At 40.2% G+C, this 27905-nt stretch overlaps 1 protein-coding gene across 2 annotated transcripts in view; it reads left to right on the top strand.

The window, feature by feature from the left end:
- Positions 1-27905, top strand: part of GRM7 (glutamate metabotropic receptor 7) — a 530576-nt gene that overhangs the window by 154129 nt on the left and 348542 nt on the right. For both annotated transcript variants that reach the window (XM_063121528.1, XM_063121529.1), the window contains exon 2: positions 16040-16256. In XM_063121528.1, coding sequence (XP_062977598.1) covers positions 16040-16256 — 217 coding nt within the window. The remainder of the gene's footprint in view (positions 1-16039; positions 16257-27905) is intronic.

Below are 27905 nucleotides of genomic sequence, written 5' to 3'. Positions count from 1 at the left end.
AATTTTTAGAATTATCACTAGGATGAAGAGCCTAAAACATAAACCACTTTGAGGGGAGGAAAAAGTTTGATGGGTAAGTTCCAGATGCGCTATCATGCTTCTGGGCATGGGCTTTTGGTAGTTTGAGAAAATCATGCCTTCCTTGCATCCTTTTCTTTTGCTAACAGATGAAAATCGAGGGGGAAAGTCCCTCCATGTTTGTCCTAGAGAGGCAAGCACTTTCTAAACTAATAATTTTAATTCAAGACTAAAAAATATTATTCACTGCTGATAGAATGCCAGAGCTCTTTGTTATGTAATTAGTGAAGTGAATGGTGAGCAAAGAACAGCTGTGAGTACTGATCTTTTAAGCTCTGACAGAGGAAAATGTCTACATCAGTACAAGGGAAGTCTAAGACCAATTCAAAACTGTTCATCACCCATCAATCACATTGAATTGTTTAGTAGCTGACTGCAAATTTCTTCACATTGTTCTTACTTTGTATGCAAAGTGTATTGTGGCATGAGGAAGCTGATGCTAAACTAAGGCTTCCAAATAACTTTGGTTCAAAAGGTTATGAATCTGTTTCTACTGCATTTTTTCCTGTTGTCTGGATCCCATATCAATAAAACTTAATAGGAGCTTGGAAGTGAAATTACAGCAAACTGTGCACTTAATAATACCCCAGTGGGAGCTCATTAATATCTCAACAGGTACACTCATGCATTATCTTAATCGCACATGATCCTTAAAGAAATTGCCTTTTTATTTGATAAAAAGTTTTCTAACAACTGTCTTTTGGAAAGAAGTTTCAGGTTGGTCTCATTTTATTAAATTCTGCCTGGGTAACAAAAAAGATGAATAGCAAAGTTTACTTAGTAATTTGTCGTAGTATAACATAGGCATTGCATTTATATTGCTATTAATGTCTATGGCTCTTTACATGGGAAGAAAAGCCTTAACACATGGAGGAGCAAAAGCAATAGGACAGAGGAAACTGGTCAACAACTGAAAGAGCAAATGTAACACAGCAGAGAAAACGGGTCGGTATTTACTATGAAAGCAGTATATAAAAGGCAGGAGCCACACTACTGCTTTACAGCGGTATTGAAGTGCACTGACAGCTGTTGGGGCCCATTGACACAGACTATATTCCATTTTCATAGTGCAATATCCTGCTTGATGTAGCTCCTGCTGTTTATATACTGCTTTCATAGTGCAATATTCTGCTTGGTGTAGATGAGGCCATAGTGGTAACAATCAAACAAATGGATTAACCCCAGCAATTAAATCTGTATTAGATTCCGCCTGCGAACTTAAGTTCAGATTTGGTAAATATGTAGAGGAAAATGATCAAGTTAACCCCCCTACACTCAAACTTATATTTTCACAATTTCTCCATAAAGATCAATAACTTTGAAACATTGTTTTTTAAGTTTAAGAAATTTGGAGTTTAGAATTTCCTTATGAAGCTCGTGTTTCAAAACACAGATTCTAGCTATGACCTGAGAGAGCTGGGTCAGTGACAGTAAGATATCGTTTGAATAAAATAGGAAGACTGTCTAGTTAGGTTAGCTAGATTTTGTTATCCCTGGTTGTTTATTACCCTATTGCTCGTGTGTGTGTGTGTGTGTGTGTGTGTGTGTGTGTGTGTGTGTGTGTGTGTGTGTGTGTGCATTATGTGTGTTTCCAATGTGATTCCCCCCCCCATGATATTTTCCTTCAGTAAAATTTAGACTTGGTTATTTGAAATGTTGTGGTCTTTTCATTTTGAGTTAGCCAAGCCCAAATTACCTAAAGACATCCAAGAGTTTAAAGTTTGGTTGGGGGAGGCAGCAAAAGAGAGAGAGAGAAATCCACCTGGTGGCAGCAAAAAGGAAGGAACAGGAAGGAAGAGGAATGGGGGGACACTGTTTTGCCTCTTTTCCCTTCCACTCATAGAACAAAGTGTTGCTGGTCCCTGATACCTATAAATTCTGTGCTAAGCATGCATCTCACTGGAATATCTGTATTTATAGTCTGCTTCAGTCTTTCTGTTAATAGACTATGGGAAACATCTGTTTTCTACCACTTTTGGCTCAAGTTTTATCCATCCAACACAGGGATGTTTTCAATGCATCTGTTGTGAAATATGCTATGGCACTTAGTCATGTTCAGCAAACCTTGACTTCCGAAAGAAACTCAACAAGAACTTGGGAAAGAAGGTCACCCCCCCACCCCACCCCACACACACCATAACTATTCTAAATAGCAGAGTTCTGTACAAAAAGATAATGGGAAAATGATTATGATGAAGTAATGTAAACATGGAAAGATCATAATTAGCTGCATTAGCTGGATGCATTCTGTTTGATTGTAAGAATTTATTCTTATTTCATGCATCATACCCTTGCAACACAGTGTGTGTGTGTGAGAGAGAGAGAAAGGGTAAATGTTAATAAAACCTTTTTTTAAAAAACAAACCCTGCATTGTATTACAAAGTTAGGGTCCTGCTGCTCAAGTGTAGTTGAAATATAAATTAGGAAAACAAAACACACTGTTAGTATGTAAATATCTCAACCTCCATAGAACTGGCTTTGTACCCCCAAGTACATGTGATGCTTCCTGCCTTTTCCTTTGTACTTTGTGATGGTTTGCTTGAGGTGCTAACTAATGCATATCACCAAGCTACGTTAACGTTAAGTTTGATCTTAGTTGCATGTGGAAACATGCAATGTCAAACCTTTCTTTCTTTTTCTCTTTGGAGAATACTAATTCCCTGTCAGCATACATACACATCATCTTACACTTCCCAAGTGTGTACAGACCACTCACATTTCTCCAGCTGTTCTTCCCACCCTGCAAGAAAGATACAAAGCATAAAATCACCCATCACACATATGCCTCTTCCCAAAAGACTTCTGAAAAATCTCAGCAGGTTGATGGTTAATTGGCAAGAAGTGTCTGCCAATTTTTACACTGCTGGGGCTTTAGAGTGCACCTTTTTTAGGCCTCCATATTTTACCTCCATGTTCTTTACCCCCATTGCCCCTCAGATGGGAGGAAAAAATCTATTTCCCCTTCACTCAACTTCCTTCCCACTTCTACTGGTATCAATAGGGGATATTGAGGAAAGGGAATGGAATATGCTACTATTGCACTAATTCATTTCTGAAGCAGGGTATTCAAATCATATCATGGCCTGGCTGGGTCTGACACAAGTAGTGATGCTGCTGAAACTCAAACTTAGTCAGTCTGTATGTCTAACCTGGTATGTTCATATATCTTGTATGTGTAACATGATTTGAATTATCTAGCATTGATGTCTGCTGTTAGAAAAGCAGGGGGAAACAAATCTAAGCTAGCCTTCTCTATGGGCTCATCTGAACCAAGCAGGATATTCCGCTATGAAAGCGGTATATAAAAGGCAGGAGCCACACTACTGCTTTATAGTGGTGTTGATGTACACTACAGGATTTACACTACTGCTTTATAGTGGTAATATACTGACAACTGTTGGGGCCCATGACACATCTACACCAAGCAGGATATAGCACTATGAAAGTGGCATGAAAGCAGTATATGGTATGTGTCATGGGTCCCAACAGTTGTCAGTACACTTCAATACCGCTATAAAGCAGTAGTGTGGCTCCTGCCTTTTATATACCACTTTCATAGTGGAATATCTGCTTGGTGTAGATGAGTCCTATGTGTGAAAGAGGGATACACAGAATAACGTAGTAAAACCTGCTCAGCATCCCTGGCCCATAACCTGATGGAAAGTATTTAGTATTGATGCCACCTATTAGAAAGGCAGTTAACAGAGATGATCAAAAGGCAGAACAGAATGAGGCCAGATCTACACTAGGCAGGATGCAACACTTTGAAAACATTTCGAAAACTGTATATGGAGTGTTCTAAATCATTTTAAAGTAGTAGTGTAGATCCTGAGTGTTTACCAGTCCGATATGAACACAAGGCTAAAAAGGAAACCTTTTGGTTAATACAGGTAAAAGAGCTTACTCACAATACGCTTGGTTGTTTAGTCTGTTTTGTGTTCTGCAACACTGGCAGGAGAGAGACAGAGCAAACATTGGCAGGAGAAAGAAAGCAAACACAAGTGCTCCCAGCAATGGAGAAAGTCAGAGAGAAAGACAGGGGGGAAGGAAGGGAAGGAGCAATAGCAACAAATCACTGGAATCCACATTGCAGGCTACAGAGATACTAAGGTAGCTGTAGTCTAGATTCCCATGATCTAACTATCTATAACATGGTCACCTTCCAACAACTTGCAGAAAAGGTTGCAATATTCCCAACATAGCAAATCCTTTTTAAAGTGAACAGCAGGAGTATACATAGATGGCACATGGTTGTATTGTAGGTTTCCTGGTTATGGAGAGGATTCTAAGCCACCCAGAGAGCTTCGACTATGGGACAGTATAGAAATGTAATAATGATGATGATGATGATGATGATGATGTTCAACCAAATTTGTAATGACTCTTGCTTCTCAATGCGTGAAGGTTGGGGCGCAGCTGACAAGGATGGCAGTTCCGGCCGCTTCCCACTTCACATTATGTGTTCTTTGAACGGGTGAGGGAATAATATCTGTATAGGGCTGCTGACGCTACAGAATGGGGCTGCACCTCTGTAAAGAGAGAAGAGAAGGAAAATAGACATATCCAGGTTGCAAAGACGCCTCTCACCTGATCCCTGCTTAAAAGAGTTCTTGGAAAGAATCGCTGATGACTGCTGAGGCGACACCATGCAGTTTTAAGACTAAATGCTCATACCGGGGCACTATTACATATCAATCCTATGGTGCTTATATAATGGATTTATGGTTCATGGGTTCCTGAGTCATTTTTTAAAAATGGGTGAATTAGCCAAGTTTCTCTTTTTGCGCTTATACAAATTCCATCTCCTTGTCAGCCTCTCTTCTCTTTCCACTTTAATCCTCCAGCAAAGCCTTGGTAATGCTGAATTTGTTGACATCCTTGTCAGTCCCATGGCAGCAGGGTGTGATGCCTTAAACGCAGGATCACTGCAGAATCAAACACAGTATTAGAACAGGGCCCCAAACCTGCATTCCATTACTAGCATTTTTAAAGTAGCAGAAAATATATTTGAAATTTGCTGAAACAAGCTCACGTTCCCTTTCCTTAGGTTTAAGCTTCAAAGAACTCTTAAGCTTTACAATTAAAAGACATGTTATGATTGGTTCTTGAAGTGCTTTGAAAGACTTTCAGAGACATGGTCGTCAACTATGTGGCTTTTGGAGAACACCCTTAACGCCAAAAATCACACAATCAAAAGACTTTGTCTCTTTAGCCTTGCAGACAAAAGCACATTAGGAGCCCAGAGATGGAAGCAAATACCAGTTGTACTAAGTTTAGAAACATTGTAGTAAGAAGATGTAACTTTGTGACCCATCAAATAAGAATAACATTTTAATGGATTTTTCCCCAGCTAAGCAGGAGGTTTAAATATGTTTGTGAAATGTGATTGAGACTTTATGTGAGTCTCAATCGTGGTTTTATGCTATGTTAACAAGCAGAAAAGAGCACATACAAAGATTTGAACTGTCATGGCTCCCCTTCCCTTTTCCTCCTTCAACAGCACTAGGAGGAAGAATAAATCAGAATACATTTGCGATTCCTGGCTTGTTGTCTTCACATCAATTAAAAATAAACTCTAATCACCCTTGTTGGCTTGGTTAGTAATTGACTAGTATCTCAGGTGAAGACAAGTCAAGAATTTGCTAAAGGGAAACTTAATTCTGGTTCATCGAACTAGAATTTGAAATTAAATAGAGTTTCTTTTAAAAAGCAATTTCTGGATCGAAGGTGAAAATAAGGCCTTAGCTAGACCTACTTTTTATCACGCGACAGAGGAGGGAAGATCTCGCATTGTGTTTAATGCGAGATCCCTCCTCCGTTTACATGTGAGGTGCGAAGATCTCAGGAAGAGTGGCGTTGCGCCCACCATTTTTTTTAAAAAAGCAGCAGGAGCACACGAGTGCTTGAGTGCCGAAAGGTAAGTGTTTTTAAAAAAATAATTTAATTTTCCCGCTCCCCTCACCCTACCCCCAATGGGCGCAGCACTCCTGTGCGTGGCTTCAGGCTCCATGTGAGGAATTGCGCGGAGCCGGGTCAACCCGCGGCAACGGGCCACATGTTCCATGGTCTCGGTCTGAGCCCGAGACCGCAGAAAAATTGGACCCAAAGTATAGGGCTCTATCCCAGGGCAAGGGAGGGATCATCGCTCCCTGATCCTGGGATCCTCTGTGCATCATGTGGATGCAGAGGGACGATCCCGGAGTTCGCCCTGGGATAATGCCCCATCAAGCTAAAGCCTAAGTCAGAAACTAGACTTTATTTTAAGCCAAAATTCCTGGATCGCATGTAATGATGAACCAAGAATCTACTAAAGTGGAACTAATGTTACATGGAGCATGCAAGCCCAGCACTTTGTGTTTGTTCTTTTCTGTTCATGCACGTAGCACTAAATTATGTTTTAGCATTATGTGCAAGTGCTGTCTCTTTGTATAATGAATGAAATCATTATTGCTAAAAGTGATAAGCCATCACAATTTGATATAGTTTAAAAGATAAAATACATGTAAGAAGATGAGCTAATATAAACACAATAACAATAATGAGTTAAAATAAAAATGCTAAACAAAAATACAAGATTATAAAAATTGTGAACCACATTAGCATATGTTATGAGCTCCCCTATGGAGTACTAGACCAACGTATATGAAGAAGGATAAAATTTTATCTCCAACTCCCCATTACAATACTTATAACTGGTTTTGATGCCTAACTCTTAACTTACTTGCAGCCAAGGCAAATTTTGTAACCAAAGCAGTGATAAATACATTATTGCCAGCCAACAAGATACATATTTGCTTAAGGGGAGGTTGGTTAGAAAGGGAACAAAGACTGTAGTCAAGAAATTTTTGTCTAGGGGATGTATATATAGGGCATCACAACAGATAATATTGAATGTCCTCCACTTCCCCTGACTCACAGATGCAGAGTCTTTGGTGCACAGGGCTTTCTTTTCCCTCAAGTAAGTAAATAGCAGTTAGGAACGCTCTCTCCACAGTTTGCTTTTATTTTTTGCATTTTTATCCTTGATTTTTTAACTATTTGAGCTATTTTAAACACCAAAGCCTTCATTACTTAAAGTATTTTAATTCTTTTTAAACACTGAAGCTTCTGTCTGTTTGCTGCTTCTTCCCTCTTCTTCAGTGGAGTTGCTACTTCGACAAAACAATCCCAGGTTATTGGTGGGGAAGACAATGACCACAGTTAGACAGGGCTTTATCCTGGGGTGATCCCCGGGATCATCCCTGTGCATCCACATGACGCACAGGGGATCCCGGGTTCAGGGAGGGATGATCCCTCCCTTGCCCCAGGATCTCCCCCCCCCCATTTGGCCTTTTTTTCCCCTCAGTCCTGGGCTGAGCCCAAGACCACGGAACATGTGGCTAGGCACTGTGGGTTGACCCGGCTCTGTGTGATTCCTCACGAGGAGCCGGGAGCTGCGCCATCGAGGGTAGGGTGGGGGAAGTGGCGAAAGTACTTAATTATTTTAAAGGTAAAAAGTGTTTTAAAAAAACACTTACCTTTAGCGCACGAGCGTCCATGCGCTGCTGCCTCTTTAATTTTAAAAAATGGCGGGTGCGACGCCTCTCCTATTTTTTTCAAAAGGTGTATTTGTGTTTTTCGATTGTTGGTTGTTTTTATGCTCTTCATGGTTTTAATTTTTGTGAACCTCCCAGAGAGCTTTGGCTATTGGGCAGTATAAAAATGTAATACATACATAAATAAATAAATATTGGGAATTAGTCTAGTTTGGAAACAAACTCCAGCTTGAAAAATTCAGAAATTCAGAAATTTTCTTTTTCCTAAAGCTTTTAAAACTTGATTTTGTTCCGACTTTATACTGTTAGTTTTACCCTACCCAGTGCCTGTTTACCCTACCCTGTGCCTGTTTGCATTCTCTCCCCCTCCTTATTGCTTTACTATGACTTTATTAGAATGTAAGCCTATGCGGCAGGGTCTTGCTATTTACTGTTTTACTCTGTACAGCACCATGTACATTGATGGTGCTAGATAAATAAATAAATAGTAGTAGTAGTAGTAGTAGTAGTAATAATAATAATAATAATAATAATAAATTTAGCTAGGTTCCCTATGTAGCCTGGTAGTAACTGCCCCAACCTTCTTTGCCCTGGCCTTCTTCATTCCCCCACCCCATTACCTGAATATTCCCTAGAATGGGAAGGAGGAGAAGGAAAACCAGCCCTATTTCACTTATGAAATAGGGCTCACCTGAAACACTTTTATTCTCACAACAAGGATCACTGTCTCTGCCAATATGGCACACATTTTGCTATATTAATTTACACTGAAATAGCTTGCCCTCCACTGATTTAAAAGACAAGATGCTATTTGTTATTTTGTTTATAGTGGAAAATTGTTATATTTTTAATGTATTTTTTTTAAGGGAATGGAGGGAAAAGGGGATTATATACACCCATTTCCATCAAATTTTTGGTTGATAAAATTACTTTCAGTATTATTTCCTGTAGATGTTCCCATGTTGTTGAGTTTCTATTAGAATGTTAGGTTTTGAATGGTATGTTTGGTATTGTAAAACAATGATCAAAGCAAATACATATATTAATGTAACAAGTCATAGCATCAGAGAAATACAACAAACTGGACCTTGAACAAAATGTTGCATGGCTGTGTAGTGTGGTGGGCAACTTATCCTACAACTCCCACGATCCCTCTCTATTGACTATGCTCACGAGGGCTAATGGGAGTTGAAAGCCAAAACATTGAGAGGGCCACAAGTTACCTATACCTGCTTTCTACCCTTGAGAGAGTTGGGTGGGAGGAAGGAGCTATCCATAGGCCATGGATAAAAACTACCTGCTAGAGCTGGGTGTGGGAATTTGTGGCCCTCCAGAGGTTGTTGGACTGCAACTTCCATCAACCCTAGCCAGCACAGCCAGTGGTGAGGGATGTTCGGAGTGCAGTCCAACAATAATCTGGAGTGCCACAGGTTGTCCACCCCTGCACTAGAGACTTTAGATGGTGGTAGCAGGGGAAAGCTATTTCCGAGAGAGGCTCGGAGTGTGGCAACGAGGGACAGGGCCTTTTCGGTGGTGGCCCCCAGACTATGGAACGATCTCCCTGATGAGGCTCACCTGGCGCCAACGCTGTTATCTTTCCGCCACCAGGTTAAGACTTTCCTCTTTGCCCAGGCATATGGCAGCACATCTTAATCACCCACATGTTTATTTTAATGGTTTTTAATGCTTCATATATGTATGCTCTGTGTTTTAGAATTTTAAATTTTGTAGACTTGTTTTTATCTCATTTCAGAATTTCTGTAAACCGCCCAGAGAGCTCTTGCTATGGGGGCGGTTTATAAATGTAATAAATAAATACATAAATAAATAGTCACTGAGGCAGTGGCATGTCTTCCTGGCAGTGGTGCATGAAGGGAGGAAGGGAAGGCGGCGGCGGTGGTGTGTCTTTTGGCTGCTGCTCTCTGCTCTTCCATTTTGCTGAGGGCTGGAGAGGAACAGGGGCTGTAGTAATTATTTCCCTGAAGTAGAAACAAGGGAGAAGATGTTGCAAGACCAGGCTGGGCAGTCTGCTTGTTAAGAAAAATAATGTACATGCTTGTGTGAGCCCCCATCCCAGAGCAGAGGGAATGCAAAGACAATGACTTGTATTCCCTGTGCTCTGGGCTTGGGCCTCACGGGAAGCAAAATGAGGCTGTGACACCCATGCCCACTCTTTATCAGGGTTGCTTTGCCTCCTTTGAGGGCCTTGTTTTGGCAGGTATCTACTTCTACATGTTGTGGAGCTTCCCCAGCAACACTAGAACCTCTGTTTTGTCCATGACCCCTTTGTCCGTGAGCCTATTTTGCCTTCAAATTTATTGGCACAGGCCATTTAAGTTCAGCATTAGAGGGAATGAAAAAAAATCTTAATAAATAAATGTATAAGGATCTGTTGTATTCTGCATATCCCAGTTTTCCAGGAAATGATGGAGGTTTCTGAACTTCATGCTGCCTGCTAAATGCATGTGCTAATGTTGCAGACTTCTGTTTTCATTTACGCCTCAGAAGGCCATTGTGACCTGAGCATACAGAATCCAGAGTAGTTCGGTAGTGTATAGCCTAGCCAGATGCAATCCTCAAACTCCCAAGGATTCTGGTTCAGAATGTGATTTAAATGTATTGGCTGCTTTATTTACATTTACGCAGCTCCCTCTTGAAAACACCTTGCAGTTTATTATTCATCTGTGACCCAATTGCTCTAGAATTGATCTTTTTGACTTGACTGAATAAGAAAGCAGTATATTGAACAGATTTCTTCTTCTTTTTGCTGACTTGAGCAGATGTTGTTTATTTTGTACATCTGAGATGATGATTATGTGTCTGAGAATGGCAATGCTCCTTTAGGGAATAGAGATGAGAGAAAGAAGACTTTGACATACCTCACAAAGTTTGCTGCATGTTTTGCAGGAAACATTAGACCACACTGGTGACACTACAAATAAAGAAATAACAATCTTTACAAAGTTCCTAATGTTGCACAATGTGTATAGGCACTATACATTACATTCTGTATATAGGAAAGAGAAATCTGGAATGAAGCTGACATCTAGTTCATGTGTTCCAAACGATTTAAAACTTAAGCCCTGTGTGTGATTCAGGAACTAGTTAATCCAATGTACTTGCAATTAGCTTTTCTAGTCCTACTGAAGACAAGGACATTAAGAATCCAATTGAACTGTGTTTTAAATTTAAAACTAATGTAATATTTTATATTTTTATTAAGACTTACAGACCAAAATGATTGATGTTTACTCTGAAGTAAGTCCCAGCGAGTTCAACGGGACTTGCTCCCAAGTAAGTGTGCATGCTGTAGTTGTGCCAAATAACCTTCCCCTTTTGTGGGATCATTCCCCCTGAAATAGGAAGGTATATTTGGCAACTGTGGTGTGTGTGTGTGTGTGTGTGTGTGTGTGTGTGTGTGTGTATGAAATTATAAGACATTTTGTGTGGGAGGTGGTGTAAGTTTTTGAAGGGTGCAAATCTATGCATATTTAGACAGAAAAAAGTCCTATAACTCCAAGAGTTCCCCACTAGGGAATTCTGGGACTTGTAGCACTTTTTCCTGTCTAACCAAGCATAGGAGTGTGCCTTAAGGGCGGTTTTCTCTTCTTTTTTCTTTTCTTTTTTTTTAAGCCTTGCTGTTGCTTCTAGAGATGGCTTGGCTGGCCTCAGATATCCAGAAGCATTCCTGGAGACATAGGGCATGGACAAGGGGGTTGAGGGGGATGATCTCACAATGTTATGTTTGCGAGATTTCCCCCCTCATCTGCACGCGGTGCATGACATCCCAGGAGGAAGAGGACATTACGGCCGCCTTTTTTTTTTTAACTGGAGGGGAGTGCAGGAACGCTACTGTGCAAACTGTGTTTAAAACAAAACAAAAAACTCACGTTCCCTCCACCCCATCCACAATTGGCACAGAGCTCCCAGCTCCTCGCATTTACTCCCTGCTCATCCCTCCCTGCTCCCAGGATGCCCTCTGCATCGTGTGGACACACAGGGATGATTCTGGGACAATCCCTGGGATATCGCCCCATCTAGCCATGCCCATAATGCCCATAATGCCCTTGTAACCAAAGTTACATTATTGTCGCATCATTCCCAGGGGCATTCTCAGGGGTGCGGGGTGGGGGAGATTGCTGCTGATTACTGTAGCAAGGTTTTTCCCCACCTTAAGTAAAAAAGAAAGAGAACAGACGAAAAATACTTTCACCCACCACGCATTTAAAATGCAAGACCCCCTCACCACAAATGCATTCCCCCAAGCTGGGTTGAATACTTCCACAGGGAAATATCCTAAATGACCATATACGACCAGACTTTGTTGAGAAATTGAGTCAAACTCCCTTGGTTTCTTCTTTCAATACGCTACAGTAGTGTGTAACTCAGGATTTCTTTTGTCATGAGTCACAGTGATTTTAGGATGTGCTATATGAGGAAACATTAGAGGTTTTCTAGGGCTACTGAGACACGATTGTGTAGATACATTCACCCATATATTTCTTACATCTCTATACCGCCCAGTCGTCGAAGCTCTTGGGTGGTTTACAAAGATTAAAACACAAAGATACAATACAATAACATAATTTAAAACAATTTCCATACAAAAATAAGAACATATGAAGAGCCAGGCTGGAATAGACCAAGGGTCTGTCTAGTTCAGCATTCTGTTCACACAATGGCCAACCAGATGCTCATGGGAAACCCACAAGCAGGACATGAGTGCAACAGCACCTTCCCACCCATGTTCCCCAGCAACTGGTGCACACAGGCATACTGCCTCTGATACTGGAGGTAGCACATAGCCATCAGGACTGGTAGTCATTGATAGCCTTATTCTCCATGAATATGTCTATATTTATAAATGTATAAATATTAAATTCATAATTATAAAATATAAAACAATTTTGCACAATAAACAATAAAAATCCCACAACTTCTTAAAAATCTTATCATATGGTATCAAATGCCCAGGAGGAGAAGAAAGTGTTTAGTAAAGACCTGGTGCCAGAATGGTGACAATATCGCACTGGTGAGAGTTTTCCATAATTAGGGGGCCACCACCAAGAATATGATGCTGGTGAGGCAAAAACCCGAACTTCAAGTATAACCTAATGGGATCTGAGCTGGCAGTGACCAAACAAGAAAGAGATCTTGAAGTTGTGGTGGGCAGATCGATGAAAAAGTCAACCCATTGAGCGGCCGCTGTAAAGAAGGCAAACCCCATGTTACGCGTTATAAAAAAAGTAATTGAGAAAACTGCTAGTATCATACTGCCTTTATACACATCTATGGTGAGAACACACTTAGAATATTGTGTACAGTTCTGGTCACCACTCCTAAAAAGGGTATTATAGAGCTGGAAAAAGTGCAGAAAAGGGCAACTAAAATGATCAAGGGGCTGGATCATCCCCCCTATGAGAGAAGGTTACAACAACTGGGATTGTTTAGTTTGGAAAAAAGAAGGCTCAATGGAGACATGATAGAGTGTACAAAATTATGCATGGTGTGGAGAATGTGGATATGGAGACATTTTCCTCCCTCTCTCAAAATTCTAGAACCCAGGTCATGCCATGAAGCGGATTGGTGGGAGATTCAGGACAAATAAGTACTTCTTCACACTACACATAGTTAAATTATGGAATTCACTACCACAAGATGTAGTGATGGCCACCAATTTGGATGGCTTTAAAAGGGGGTTGGACAAATTCCTGGAGAAGGCTATCAATGGCTTCTAGCCCTAATAGTTGTGTGCTGTCTGCAGTATTTGAGGCAGTAAGCCTGTGTGCACCAGTTGCTGGGGAACATGGGTAGGAGAGTGCTGTTGCACCATGTCCTGTTTTGTTGGTCCCTGGTCGACAGCTGGCTGGCCACTGTGTGAACGGAGTGCTGGACAAGTTGGACCCTTGGTCTGATCCAGCAGGGCTCTTCCTATGTTCTTTAGGCCTCCTCCCTTGTTGCTGTCCTCTGATCCTCCCTCGGAGGAGGCACTTGGACAAAAGCTGTTAGGTTCATACCAGAAGAGATCTTAAAATAATATATAACAGAAGAACAAACTTTATACCTCGTATAGGTCACTTGTTTGTAAAACCCAAATCAGTCTTCAGTTTCAGGTCTTTACCCTGTATGCAGGTTAGCAAGATAAATACAAGACTGTTGCTTTCTAATTTGTTTTATTGCTGTTATTATTGCTTTATTCTGTTTGGAGCTGCCTTGAGCTTTGGAGAGATGAGTTAAATGTTTTAAATGAATAAAACACTGATGTCCACTGCCACATACCAAACAAACTTGACAGATGGGAACTGGTTCAGTTTCTGAATAATGTCTATTATTATTTGCTCAGTTGGTCCTGCTGACCCAGCTTCACTGATCTTTGCTTTGATTGTGTCTTTACATGCACCCACATTAAATGCACGATGCAAGACAGATTGTACAGATAGCTGATGCATTTATTTCAACTGCCACTCTCCTGATCTAAATAGGGGTCGCATGCACTTACAGGAGAGTCAAGAAACGTATACTGAACATTTAGTTTGGCTCTTTGCTTCCAGTGTGACATGGGGGCATGGCTAAGTTACTAGACAACTCCATAGACTCCAAACCGTGGAGCAAACAGGATGGTAGCAGAGAGGGCTGAGAAAAGCCTTGCGCAGACAGGGTTTTACTAAAGCAATCATGGTTCCTTGCATGAGCAGACAGGAAAGGCCTTGGCGGATGCTGGGTCAGGGATTCCTGCAGTGTGTGTTAATAAGTGCACCTGATTGTATTCTGAAATTGGGAGATTACATTGCTGTGTTAACGATATTTATTTATTTATTTATTTATTTAAAATGTTTGTATCCCGCCCTATGTCACTAGGATCTCAGGGCAGCATACAGATAAAATCATACAATATAAAACAATAAAGATACGCAGCTAAAAACAAATTAAACCATGAATCAAGTTAAAACCAGTATGTAATTTAAGAGCAGTAAAGACAATTTAAAACCATAGCTCGTGCCAGATTCTTGCAAGCATCTAAACTTTGAGTGATCAAGCCCCTGAAATATTTCAACTCAGTTACCGCTCAAGGTCTTCACAGACTTGATATGCCCCTGTTAAAATGTGCAACAGATTCTAGAAATGCTTCCCTAGCAGAATAAGGGCAGTAATGAGGGGATGGGTTTCTCTTAACGTGTAGAACTGCTTTCATCGCCTTGGCTGAAAGTTTAAGCATTTGTTTGAGCATTTGTCTCTGGTGAATAATTTACATCAGCACTGAGTGGGTGGGGAACAGACTCAGCAAGTTCTACCTATGGGGTGTACTCACTGGCAAAACAAAAACAGGACTCAAGGAGTAGTAAAAGCCTCCAATAGAAAGAGATTGTGATTTTTTTAGAGGCCTTGACAGAGCTTTGTAGTCTTGTGTATTTATTTTTTACATTTATATCCTGCTTCCCCCACACACACCTTGCAAGAAACCCAAGACATTTTACATGGTTTTCCTCCTCTATTTGATCATCACAACATCCTTGTGTGGTAGGTTAGGTTGTGAGTCTGTGACTGGCTCAAAGTTACCCCCACAACTTTCATGGCCATGTGGGGGCTCAAACCCGGATCTCCTGAGTCCTTGTCCAACACTCTAATTACTAGAGTACAGTGGCTTTTGTATGTCTATGACTGCATTTACAAGAATGAATTTTAGCTTCCTCTCCCCTAAAAGAAGCAAGGGTCTAGCCCTAGTCTAGCATAGTGAAGCTTGAACACAAATGGGCAGACCTGGTGAAATTTCAGAAGACATAGGTGGGCTGACCAAATTCTCCAATGATTAGTGATTCAGGTTTGAATTCTTTGTTGAGCTTGTTGTGTCTCGCTAAACAACTGATGTTCACAATAAATGGGATTTTGGGGAAGCTTCATCCTTGAGATAACAATTGGTGATTAGCTGGAATAGTCAACAGCTATGTCTGACATAAGTGAGAACGAAAACAACAGTGAGTTTTGGGGATTAAGGCAGCAGTAACCAAGATCCAGAGTAGCAGAGCTGATTGCAATAAGACAAAGCTCAGATATCCAAGAACCTTATGAATGTTTATAATATTGGAGATACTTCACATATCACAAAGTTGACTTGGGGGATGGGGTGCTAAACTTAACTAGGACGTATCTGCAGCTAATTCCAGGCATGTTAACTTATCCTTCATCAAAGAGGGTCATGAAAGTTTGGGGTGGCAGGGCAGGTAATACTTTAATTGGCCAATTAGTATTCACATAATGAAAATCATTTGGAAGATGGCTTCATTGACTTTCACTTAGGCACTGATGGAGATAGAAAGTAACAGATGGGGCATTGGGAAGGCTAATTGTATTACAGCTCAAGCTAATTGTTGTGCGTGTGTTGAGTTTATCAATTTATAACTCCAAATAACTGTTCTTTTCCCTACAGATACCCCAAATCAGTTATGCCTCAACTGCACCAGAATTAAGTGATGACAGACGTTACGATTTCTTCTCACGGGTCGTTCCTCCTGATTCCTTCCAAGCCCAAGCAATGGTGGACATAGTGAAAGCTTTGGGGTGGAATTATGTCTCGACATTGGCTTCTGAAGGAAGTTATGGAGAAAAAGGCATGGAATCATTTATACAAATTTCCAGAGAGTCAGGTAAGTGAGGAACAATGTTGCAACATTGCAGCAGGAAGCTATATAAATGTTATATATTTTTCTGAACAAAAGTTTTGTTTTTAAAATTGTTTCACACCTTTATAATGTTCTTTCATGGCTCCCTAATGCTCCTCTTCTCAACTTACATAGAGGTTTTCGGGAACAAAGCACTCATGGGGCTGAGGACTAAATGGCATTAATTCTCTGTTGGGGAAAGATATAAGAGCAAACTTGTATCAAGTTTCTGGTGTCCCACTGTTAAAATCCTACACTATGGTGAAATGCTACAAACCAAACCTTTAACATCTTGAGTCCTTATCTCTTCACAGTCAGAGTACTTCTGAAGCTAGCAATTTCTGAGAAATAAACTTCGTGTTCGACAACTCTTGTATGTCTTTCAAGTAGTTTCAAAGTTTTTAAAAATTGGATGAGCCTCAGTTTGAGGGATCAAACTTTATTAGCTGTAAAACTAAAACCAATGTGTTTGGAAGCCTAGAGATGTTCAGTCATTTGATATTTGATATGTAAGGTCTTCCTACATGTGTATGAAGATATTCTCTCACTATCCTGATATTTGAGATAAAGTCATGGTTTTAAAGCTTTTACTTCTTGAGGTCCTTTCCCATATTTATGAGTCTGTTGATGAACCCTAGGTGTTTTTCACTGGAAAGTGTTGTACTGAGTGAAACATTATGGGATGTCAAGCCATACTTTGTTGTGGCACATCATCTCCTTGCATATACTGGGAATGTTTCCTATATGTAGTTGTGTATTACAAGTGTAGCTAGATATGTGGGTGAAGTGTTTTCCATGTAGGTTTATCTGCCATTTCTGAGCTTCTTGCTGTTGAACCCCTGGTAAATTTCCAAGGAATCCCAGAGGTCCATAGAACACAGTGTAAAAGCCTTTGACATAAAAGTACAAAATCTGCTTCACAATAATAGAATTGGTCAATTGATTAATGCATCTGAAAACAGGTGCTCCCCTCAGAACATACCAGAAGATGGGAAACGGAAAGCCAGTCTTCTGCTGGTTCAGAATAGTTTGAACATTTTGTGGATTTAAGAAACAAGTGTGGAGGGAGGGTAATGTATCCAAGTAAGAGGATTTTGTGGTTGTTGTTCAGTTGCAGGCTTAATACCTCAAGGAGACAAAATAAGCCAGTTAGATTAAAGAATCCAGATTGTGCTTTTTCATCATGGTTTATCTCTATGATATATAACTCAATGACCTAATTGCAGGGATATAAGGGCCCTGAAAATAATAATATAAGTAATATTATGCTGCAAAACAACCACCAATTTGTATCTCGAATAAATCACTCAGATTTTTCTACATTACATCAACATAGTTACAACTGATACAGAAAACAACAACAGAAAGTGTGTACAAAGAAGTGAGGGGAGGGTTTTGAAATATTGGTATTCTGACACTTAACACTTGTTAAATTCCCTGATATGTCATTTTTTGGTGGGGGTGGGCAAAGATATATAACTGTTGGCTATATTCCAGTTGTCTGGTGTGGAGGCCGATTTTACTAAGTGACATGTTTTTGTTCTTCATTTTCATTTACATGTTTCTTTAATAGCACTTGAGTGAATGCCATCTGGTTTGAATTATTTGATTAAAATATAGTTTTTTGGCTAACGCGACCCTCGCCCAACACTTTTCATCTTCTTTTAACACAGGTCTTCTCATGTGATACAGGAAGGAGGTTTGGGATAGTTAAGATGAGCATACCTCTATTGTGGTGGCAGTGCAAATAACAGGCACGATCCAACACTGGAATTTCGCAAATTCAAATAGTGCCAGTGGAGTTCTGCTAGATTTTTCTGTTGAGCACTATGCCTGCACAAGTAGTTGTGCTAGTGTGATGTGCAGCTGTTCTTGTGCAACCTAACTTTTGTTGGATTTTTCTCTTGAGTATGGTTCAGAACCTAGTTTCTGCTAGCACAATGTAATTTGTGCTATCAGAACAACACAGCTGGACACTGCCCCAAGTATTTTGTTTTGCTGGTTTTATTATTTATAACTTCACTAACTTTGGTTTCAGGGCAGTTTATAAAATTACAATATCCAGAAACAATAAAGCTCATAATAAAAGCAACCAATAGATTAAAAACAAAGCAGCTAGCAAGAAGGAGTACTTTAAGGCTGCAATCTTACATTGGCTGGAGCTGATAGTTGGCTGGAGCTGATGAGAAATGGAGTCCAAAACGTCAGTAGGGCACCTGCTGATAAGGACTGGCCTAGGAGAAGAAAACGGGATTTTCCTTGCACCTCCCTGGGAAGGGCATTTTGTCGATATAGCACTGCACCCAAGAAGGTCCTTTTCCTGGTTGTCACCTGCTTCATCACTATCAAGGATGAAATTGAGCAAATGGTTTTCATTGACGATCTCAGAATTTGAGATTGATAGCGGAGATGCTCCCTTCACAACTTTGATGCCCAGTGGCCCTACAACCCTCTGGCCTTGTATAGAACTTATATTTTGCTACTTTGTATACATGCTCCATATACTCCAACTGTACTCCATATACAGTTTTCAAACCGTTTTCAAAGTGTCACATCCTGCTTGGTGTAGATCTCGCTCAAATCATAGGAGGGGTGGGGGCACATACTGTACATACTGCACAGCACGCTAGAGTCACACTCTTTCAAACTATGGTTGTAAAATGTTCCCCTTTTGCTCAACAGGTTGTACACCACTGTGCAAGAAGAACTATTAATTCAATGTGTCAAGTCCTCACGGTTGTGAACCGCCCAGAGAGCTCTGGTTATTGGGTGGTATAGAAATGTAATAAATAAATAAATAAATAAACAAACAAACTAGACTAAAGAAATGGATAAAACTAGGTGTAACTTACATCTCTCTCATGAATTTCAGCTAGGTTTATCCTCCTGTGTGATTTCAAAACCAATGAGATTTCAATCTAAAATAGGTCATGGAAAGAATGTGCTACAATCTCAAGCAGCCTCATGAAGACTGTGTTTGTGACCGGATTACTTAGCTAGTTCAATAGCAGCGGAGGCAGCAGCAACTGTATCTCTGTCTGTATTATCCATACATCAAAGAACATATGCCTGATTACTGCCGTTGAGTAATTAAAAGTATCATTTTCTTCAGCATAATCCATGTAAGAATGGAAGTGATGCTGCACTTTGAAAATAAGCTCTTTAGAAGGAAGATTCAGTATGTTTATATTCCAGCAGACACTGCATTTGCATGCATTTTCCTTGTTTGTCTGGATGTATATAGCATAATATGTATACATAATGGTTAGGATTCAATATCACAAGGACTGACAAAACACAAGTGTGGATTAATAATGAAAAACACAAACTCAGGCTTTTTCAAAGTACGTGTTTTGCCATATTTTCCATATCAAATTATGGCTTTTAAAATCTTGTGATTGTTGTGTACAACAATTTCTGTTTTGTAGCAGTTGGCTAATGGTTATGTGGACCCAACAAGGGACTCAACTTGTATTTATAGAAATTGTGCAAACCTACATTTAAACACAGTGTTGAATAAATGTTAATATAGGTTTTTCTGGCAGCACCACAACTCCAGTTAAGTGTAGGTCCATGCCATACCATCTCTCTGTCAATTTCTTTTGCATCTTTCTGTTCCTCTGAAAGATTTGTCAATGAGACACCAACAAATTTTAACAGGCTCTGTGGATAGCTTTTAAACATCTGTGGGTGGGGTGGGGGACCCTAAAAATGTTCCCAAGCTTTTAATAAAGAGCAGAAAAAGAATCGTACAAATGCAAAATGTTAAACTTGTCTTTTTTTAAAAAAACAAACACCATTGTATTATACCAACATGAAATATTAGAAACCATTCACAAACCTATTCTAATATATCTAAAAAGCACTTCAACATTTGAAATGTCAACTAGAAGAAAGAAAATCCATTTGAAAACCACTTAATAATATTATAATGCTGTTTGCATTTGATGGTCTTCTGAAATAGATTTATGGATTTGCATTTGATGGTCTTCTGAAATAGATTTATGGGTTTGCATTTGATGGTCTTCTGAAATAGATTTCTAGCCAAATCCTTCTAAACAAAAATAACAGCAGAGGATAAAACTATTTAAAATTTTAAAACAACAACAACAACAACAACAAAACAACAACAACAATGGACTGTTAAAAACAGCATGTTAAAAATTATGTGTTAAATGCTTCCTTAAAAAGGAAAGTCTTCACCAGTTTCCAGAAGGTCATTAATTGGGAGGGGGGATACAGAGGGATATGAGAAGGACTGCAGGGGCATTCCACCAGGCCAGCTGAAAGAATTATTATATTTCCCTCTTATTCCGTGTGTGCAGTATCTTTTTAGAATACAAGCCTGTGGGTGGGGACTGTCCTGTTTTGATTGATGATATGTTAGTCACTCCAGGAGACTTCTTGAACAAGGAGCAGCATTATTCAAATGAATACATATATAAGTGAGATGGACTTCCTTTGGAGGGGAGTTTCATAGCTTAGGCACAGGTATTGGAAAACTCCTCTCCCTAGTCCCAACTAAGCTTAAATCTATGGAGTTGTTGGGACATGCAAGAGGGCCTGTGAAGATGTTATCAGTGGGCAGGCAGACTCATATTGGAGATGGCAGTCCTTCAGCTGTCCCAGTCCTAAAACATTCAGGGATTTCAAAGTCCTCACCAGCACTTTGATTTGTACCCTGAAATGATTTAGAAGTCAGTGCAGCTGTTTCAACAAGGAGTGATATGCTCCCTGTACACTGCCCCTATTAACAACTGGATCAATTGAACATGCTGGACCAGCTGCAGTTTCAGAATCCTCTTGAAAGGCAGCTTAATGTAGAATACATTGCTATAATCGAGATGTGATGTAACTAAGGTATGGTCACCCTGGCCAGACCTGCATACTTCAGGAATAGGCATGGCTGGCACACCAGCACTCATAGCCACAGCCAAGATCTGGGGACCCAAGATCAAAGCTGGGTCCAGAGGAAACCCCAAATTACAAACCTGCATTTTCAAGGGAGTGATTTCCCCCCTCCCTTCTACGGTGAACTATTAGTTCACCCTTTCATCCAAATTGGAACAAATTATTGTTAGTCATAACTAGGATTCCTGCAAACCTTGGTTTGAAATCATGGTTTTGAGCCAATCCTAGCTGGTAGTGATCAAAGGTAGATGTACAGTTGGTAGTAGGAAACCATGGCATGGAGGTGGGGAGATCTGAACATGAGAGTCTTGGTGGGAACTGACAGCGTGTTCCCAATTTTCAAACTCTGTTTTTTGGATCAGGAACTGTGGTGTATGGTGTGTATCTTTCACTCCCTCTCTCTTTTTCTATGTGAAGAATAGGTGGAAAGAGAGCAGGTACATGCTTGTACTGCTCCATACTATTCTAAGACTCCCATGGGGGGGGGGGAAGGACTACAAGATGGTCTTTCCTGCTCCCATGTCTGCTTCTACTAAAATGCATCTGTTCCCTTTTGAAAACACCTGCTTCTATTGGACTACTGCTATTTTCTCCAGGGCGGTTTCCAGAAAGTTAGCATTGCCTCAGGAGGCTGGTTCGGGTTGGGAGAGTTTTAATATCTTAGTGGGCATATTGGGAAGAAAACTGTATCATTCATGCATCAGATAATAAGTGGAGGTTCAGCAGCTGCTCCTACTTCTCTCCGGAGAATTGGAAGGCTATGCTTCTGCCCTTCCTTTCAACTAACCATCAGAGCCTTTATCCATGAGCAAGATAGAATAAAGCTCTGCTCTTTCTGAAGCAGCATATTGTCATTCACCTTTGGTTTCATACCTGCTTTGCCAATCCAGCTCTGAGCACTTTAGACTGCATTTTGTCTGGTCTTCTCATGCGAACAACCATTCAAATGACCAGATGAGAGGAAGTACTCAAAAAAGATCAAATTCTCTGAGCAGGGTGCCCAGGAAAGTATCTTCCTTGGAACTAACTACTGTGATCTTCCTTGACTATCTCATCCAATAGTTATTTCTGTCTGAGGATGGTTCCACACACTGGGGTCTAAGCAGTCAGAGATCAAAGGGAGGATGTAGTGGCGCAGAAACTGGAAGTGGAGCACAGCTTACTGGTGATAGAGGCAACCCCAGAGCCTTGAGGTAGGACCAGTTGGGATCAAGTGCAAGAGGTGAAACTGTAGACAAACACGATCCAAGAGAAGGAAGGCAAAAGCTGCAAGTAAATGTCCAAGAGTGGAAGAGCTTGTACCAGCAAATGTCAAGTAGAGATTGGTCATTTTTATGCTGGTACAGTCAGGTACATCCCTTCCTGATCAGTAGCTGGGCTACCAGATGCATCTGGTTTCTCCTTCTCTTAAACAGTTCCTTCTTTAGAATAGACTCACATCTAGCAGTTCTTTTTGCAGCCACATGGGCACTCTGATGTTTCTGAAGGCCCCACTGAGCCTGCCTTCAACTTAGCTCCTGGGAGGTGTGAGATAAAAAGGTAAAGTCTAGATCCATGGTGCAGTGTAGGAGATTGTCGACGATTCCTCATATATGCTGCGGCTTTTTACGGGCTCCTCAAGTCTGCTGGGGTTTTTGCAGGTTCCTCAAGTGTGCTGGGACTTTTCCCGAACATTCTTAAATGATGTTCCTCCTGGGTCCTGGTCAGACTGGCTCATGACAGTTTGCATAAATGGACTAGCTCTCTTGTCTGAATCACAGTTACAACCATTTCCTGTGCAGGGCTTTTCTATATTTCCTGCTAATGCATAATTATGATGGTGATCTGGAGGAGGCCTGATTCCCTTCTGCTATGTGCTGTCTTCAGAACTGCACAGTAAAGGTCCAAGCAGCAATCTGGCTCTTTACTGCTTGGCTGAGAAGGCCGCCTTTATAGGTGACATTAATTTCTCCTGACAGTTTGCTTAGAGTTAAGTTTGCTAGACTTCCGAATAAATTGTAAGACGGCACTTGGTTTGCGGGGTATAATTTTTTTCAGAGAGTCTCCTCTAAGCAATGAGAAAATGCGGCTTTGGAGGAAAAAATCTGTAGTAATCCTTAATGCCCTTAAAACCTTTGACAAGTCCAGTCTGGATGCAACAGAATAAAGTGAAGGAAAACGGGGAGATGTAATGGCCATGCCCCTTTTGCATATCACGGAAGTGATGTCCGTTTTCCTCAATTAAGTGCATGTCAAGTTGTGGAGGTTGAGACAATGCACAATGGAAATACCTGCATTTCTAGATTGCCTGTTGTGCTGTACTTGTGTGAGCTAACAATTAAACCTCCAAAATACATGGACCGGCAATCAGGTGTTCTCCAGTTGTTTTGGACTACAACTCACACAATCCCGACCCTTGGCCATGCTGGATGGGGCTGTTGGGAGTTGTAGTTCAGAACATCTGAAGAGCACCAGGTTGCCTAGCCTTGCCCGAGGCCCTCTTCTTATAATTATAATTTTGCAGTTTGCAGCAGTGCTGCTTTCCACCCCACTCAATTATCGAGAGAACCCCAGGGCATGTGAAAGATGCCCCTCTCTTTCAGGAGAGGCCCTTCTCCTGCTCCACCATTTTCAGAGGCACACTTGATGAGGACACAGGAGAGGGCCTTCATGACAGATGCTCTCAGGTTCTACAACCATCTACAGCCTAGTTCCATCTCTGCTATCCTTCCACTGGCAAGCAAATCTATTTTTATTCAGACATGCTTTTGGCACCTAAGCTGATGTGTCTCTGAAGTAGGGCTATGCACAGCCCTCTCCAATTTAACCCGGAGGGCAATTTGGAGCTTCCAAATCAGCCATGATTTGACTTGGGCTGCCTCAATATTCCCCCAGCCCCCTTCGGATTCGATTCCAAATCCGAAGGAGGCCAGCGGTTGTGGTTTCCATTTCTGGCCACCATAGTTTACAATAGTAGATCTATGGCAGGTCAGAGTGGAGGACAGGAGGCTCGCTGGCATGCCTGGAGGCTTCAGGTAGGACGCACGGGTGGGCGGGCAGGTGAGGGTCAGCAGCTAGCCATGGGCTGAATCAGACCAATTGGGTTCCAGAAAGGATTCATATCGTGGGCCAAATTGCCCAACTTTGATTCAGATTTGGAGTTCAGGACTGAGGTGAAACACACTTCTATTCTGAAGTAGGTTTTAATCTAGTAGGTGCTGATTTCCCCCTACTCATCCATTTATTTTTACTTGATTAGTTTTAGCAATTTAATGGTAGTTTTGTTATTTTATTTGCATTTTATTGCTAGCTGCCTTAAGCACTAACTTTAGCAGAAAAGTGAGATAAAAATTAAATAACTAATTTACTGAACCATCTAATACTGTAGTGTGATTTGGCTTCCATATACATGGACCATATGAACCTTTGAGGCAGGACATAGTTGTACAACACACACAGAAACACACGGGCAACATAACTATATAAAAATAGCTTTCAGAATTTTTTATGAAGGGATTTTTTTTTAATATCCTGCCCTTTATCATAAAATTATTTCTGTTTTATCTTTCACTGTTATAGTTACTAGGTGTGCAAAATAGCAGACTCACATGGAAAATCCAGCTACTGATATTTAATTGAATGCAATTAAGCAATTGATATCCCCAGGAATAAGTCATAACTTCTACAATTTTCAAAACTGATTTTTTTAAAAATGTAGGCTCCCCAAAAGAGCTGCATAGGTCCACAGCTTCTGTCTTCTTTCCAATACCTGGAGTATATTTGGTTGCAATTGGTCAGTTATGGATTCCTTTGAAAGTTGATACTTTTTTTCAATTATAACTTTTTTTCTAGCTTTCTTTCTGCCTTACGCTTCGGAGATACTGAAATTGAAAAAGAGATTTAGGAGATGTGTATTCTCAAATTTAAAATTGAAAGAATAATGAAAATTTATTGTTTTATTTAATATTTCAGTAATCTTAAAACTGTTATTAAGTTCCTTGGTTGTTGTTTTTACAGCTTCTTCATCTGCATTTGTATTACCTACATTTTAAACAAATGGAATAGATTGCTGATTTTTCATTTCTGAAATTGGAAAAGTGTGAGGAATACATAGGATATTCGACCCATATTAGTCATATTTAAAACAGACACACTGAAATCCCATTGATTTCAGTGGGTCTACTTTATGTATGAAGAACTCTGGCTCCAACCCAGGATTGTGTGTCAAGTCTTGAAAATAGGAAAGCTTTGGCAGAAGATATCCAATGACGATTATGATGTATTTGCAACTGACTCAAGTTTTATAATCTTAAAAGATTTGAGCTTTTTTACATTGAAAAGAAAAAAGAAAAAAACAACTTCACCTTTACTGGGGCTTCAACTATTAGAGTCTTTGTGGGATTATAATGAGCACAATACACATGCTCCCCCTTTTTTGCTATTTTCTTGAGGGCCAGTCCCATATGTTTCATTTACACAACCAGTAGATGGTGATGCGATATTGCATGATTTATATTTATTACCGGATTTCCAGTGATTTATAAAATGGTGGAATAAAGCTTGAAAATGACAGTAGAGGCACCAGAGGTTGATATCATCATGAAAAGGACCCGCAAACTTCCATGAGTGAACTATCACGAGTGCATGATAAATGCTTCATGTAGAATGGGAGGGTGATGCTGCATCATGTCCTGTTTGTAGTTCCCTGGCCACTGTGTGAACAGAATGCTGGACTAGATGGACCTATGGTCTGATCCAGCATGGCACTTCTTATATTCTTATGTTCTGAAATGGATGGAGAAAATACTGAACTGCCTTACAGGGTTATTGCAAGATTTGCCTACAATGCCATGTGGTGATGTAGGCCTTCCATCAGATCTGGTACAATTCAAAAACAATTTGCTGAATAAGGAGGAGTTGTTGGATGGTTGACAGTTCCTTTCTTCATTCTAATACTCAGATTTCCTTTGCACACAAAGAGTCTTCTTGATAAAATGATGGTAAAATGTTGATTCTCTTCACCCTGAAATCTGTGCCAAATTACCTGAAATTCTGGGCTATTTCCCAGAGTGGCTGCCAAAGGGTGAAGTTCACAAAGCTTGTAATAGTAGCAAAAGAACATTATTCTTCCTGTAGTGTTTGAAGCATGCTTCTAGAATGAAAAGATGATGACTTGTCCTTTTGGAGTCCATAATTCTTCACAAAGTGACTTTTATTATGGGTACTTTCAGCTAATTTAGATCTGTCTTTATGACAGGAGATAGAGAATTGAATTGCATTCTGCAGTCCATGGAATTAAAAATTAGAGACATTTTCTAATGATGGAAATGCTAATATATAATTTGGAGTTATTGATGATACTCCTAGCCACAATTCTTAAAAAAACAATTTAGTCTTTGATTTTGTTAATTAATAAGGTTAATTGCTGGCTAAAAAGAGGTATGTGTTCTGTGTATAAGAGTGTTCAGTTATAGTTATCACTGCAATCCTACTTGGAAATAAATCCCACTGAACTTTAGTGGGTCTTATTCAGTGGAGGCTGGTGGTTGCAATTTTAGTGGGGCAGTGAATCCATTCCGGGTTTCATTCAGAACCAATTAGAACTCTAAAGGAGCTATCCAACGTGTTAAAGCTAGGTTCTGGTTGATTCTGACTGAAACCCAGAGCAGATTCACCACCCTGACCTGGTGGCACAGTAAACTCCATTGAAAGCAATTAATTGTGACTAACAAGTTCTATTGATTTCAGCAGGACTTAGTCATATTTAGGCAGATTGGGGACTCTGTGCATGCATAGATGATGTGGCATTCTTAGAAAAAATATGAAATAGATAGATTTACCAGTAGCTGTTCAACTGTTCACCCATGGTTAGTAAAAAATATGTTTCTAGGAGCTTAAGCTGGTATCCCTGCCTTCCTGCTTATAGGCCTCAAATAAATAAGCGGGCTTGTTTATGTGGGCAAGTAACTTCTGTGGACTTATATGTATGCCTGAGATTGATTTTCCCTTTCTTGCCATGTACCACACACACACACACACACACACACTTACTTAAGGTTAATTAGTTAAGAATGCACAACTATAAGATACGGTTAGTTGTAATTCATAGTTCATGCATGGAGTGGTCAGTAAAAATTAATTTCCCTTCTTTTAGCTTTATATTCCTTAGAGCAGACAACATTACCTCTGCTGAATGACAGAGGGCTTCAATAATCGTACTTCTAAGTATGCAGCCCAATTATATACCTGTTTACTTGAAAATAAATATTGCACAATACAAAGAAATTTACTGCCAAATAAGTCTGCAAAGGACTCCAACCCTGGTCAACTAGGGATGTATCAGAGTTTAGTTTCACTTCACAAATTATCTGAATGTGCTCCCTTTGCAAAAATGAAAGGCTTTCAGGAAAGGCTTGCACATTCTTGAACTAGCAATCAGATTTGAAATACACACACACACACACACTGAAATGAATTTCTTAAATTTTTTAAATGCACATTTTCACACATTAGTCAATGGGGGAAAGTGCAGTTTTTCCATATGAAATGTGCACTTCCGCCATTTTAACACATTGAGAAACAGATGAAAATGGCAGCGAGGTGAATTGAACTTTGAAGCAAAGTTCAAAGAATTTTGGTGAGCTCAAACATCCCCGATTCTCCCATCACTATGGTCAACTGGCATGTAGAAGATCAGTTCTTTCAGGTTCCTAGCATCTGCTTCCAGTGCTTGAATTACAACAT

Source organism: Elgaria multicarinata, chromosome 3 (genome assembly GCF_023053635.1).
Source record: "Elgaria multicarinata webbii isolate HBS135686 ecotype San Diego chromosome 3, rElgMul1.1.pri, whole genome shotgun sequence".
In the NCBI taxonomy this organism is placed as follows: Eukaryota; Metazoa; Chordata; class Lepidosauria; order Squamata; family Anguidae; genus Elgaria; species Elgaria multicarinata.
Note: the sequence above shows the minus strand (reverse complement) of the source record. Positions and strands in the feature narration are given on the sequence as shown.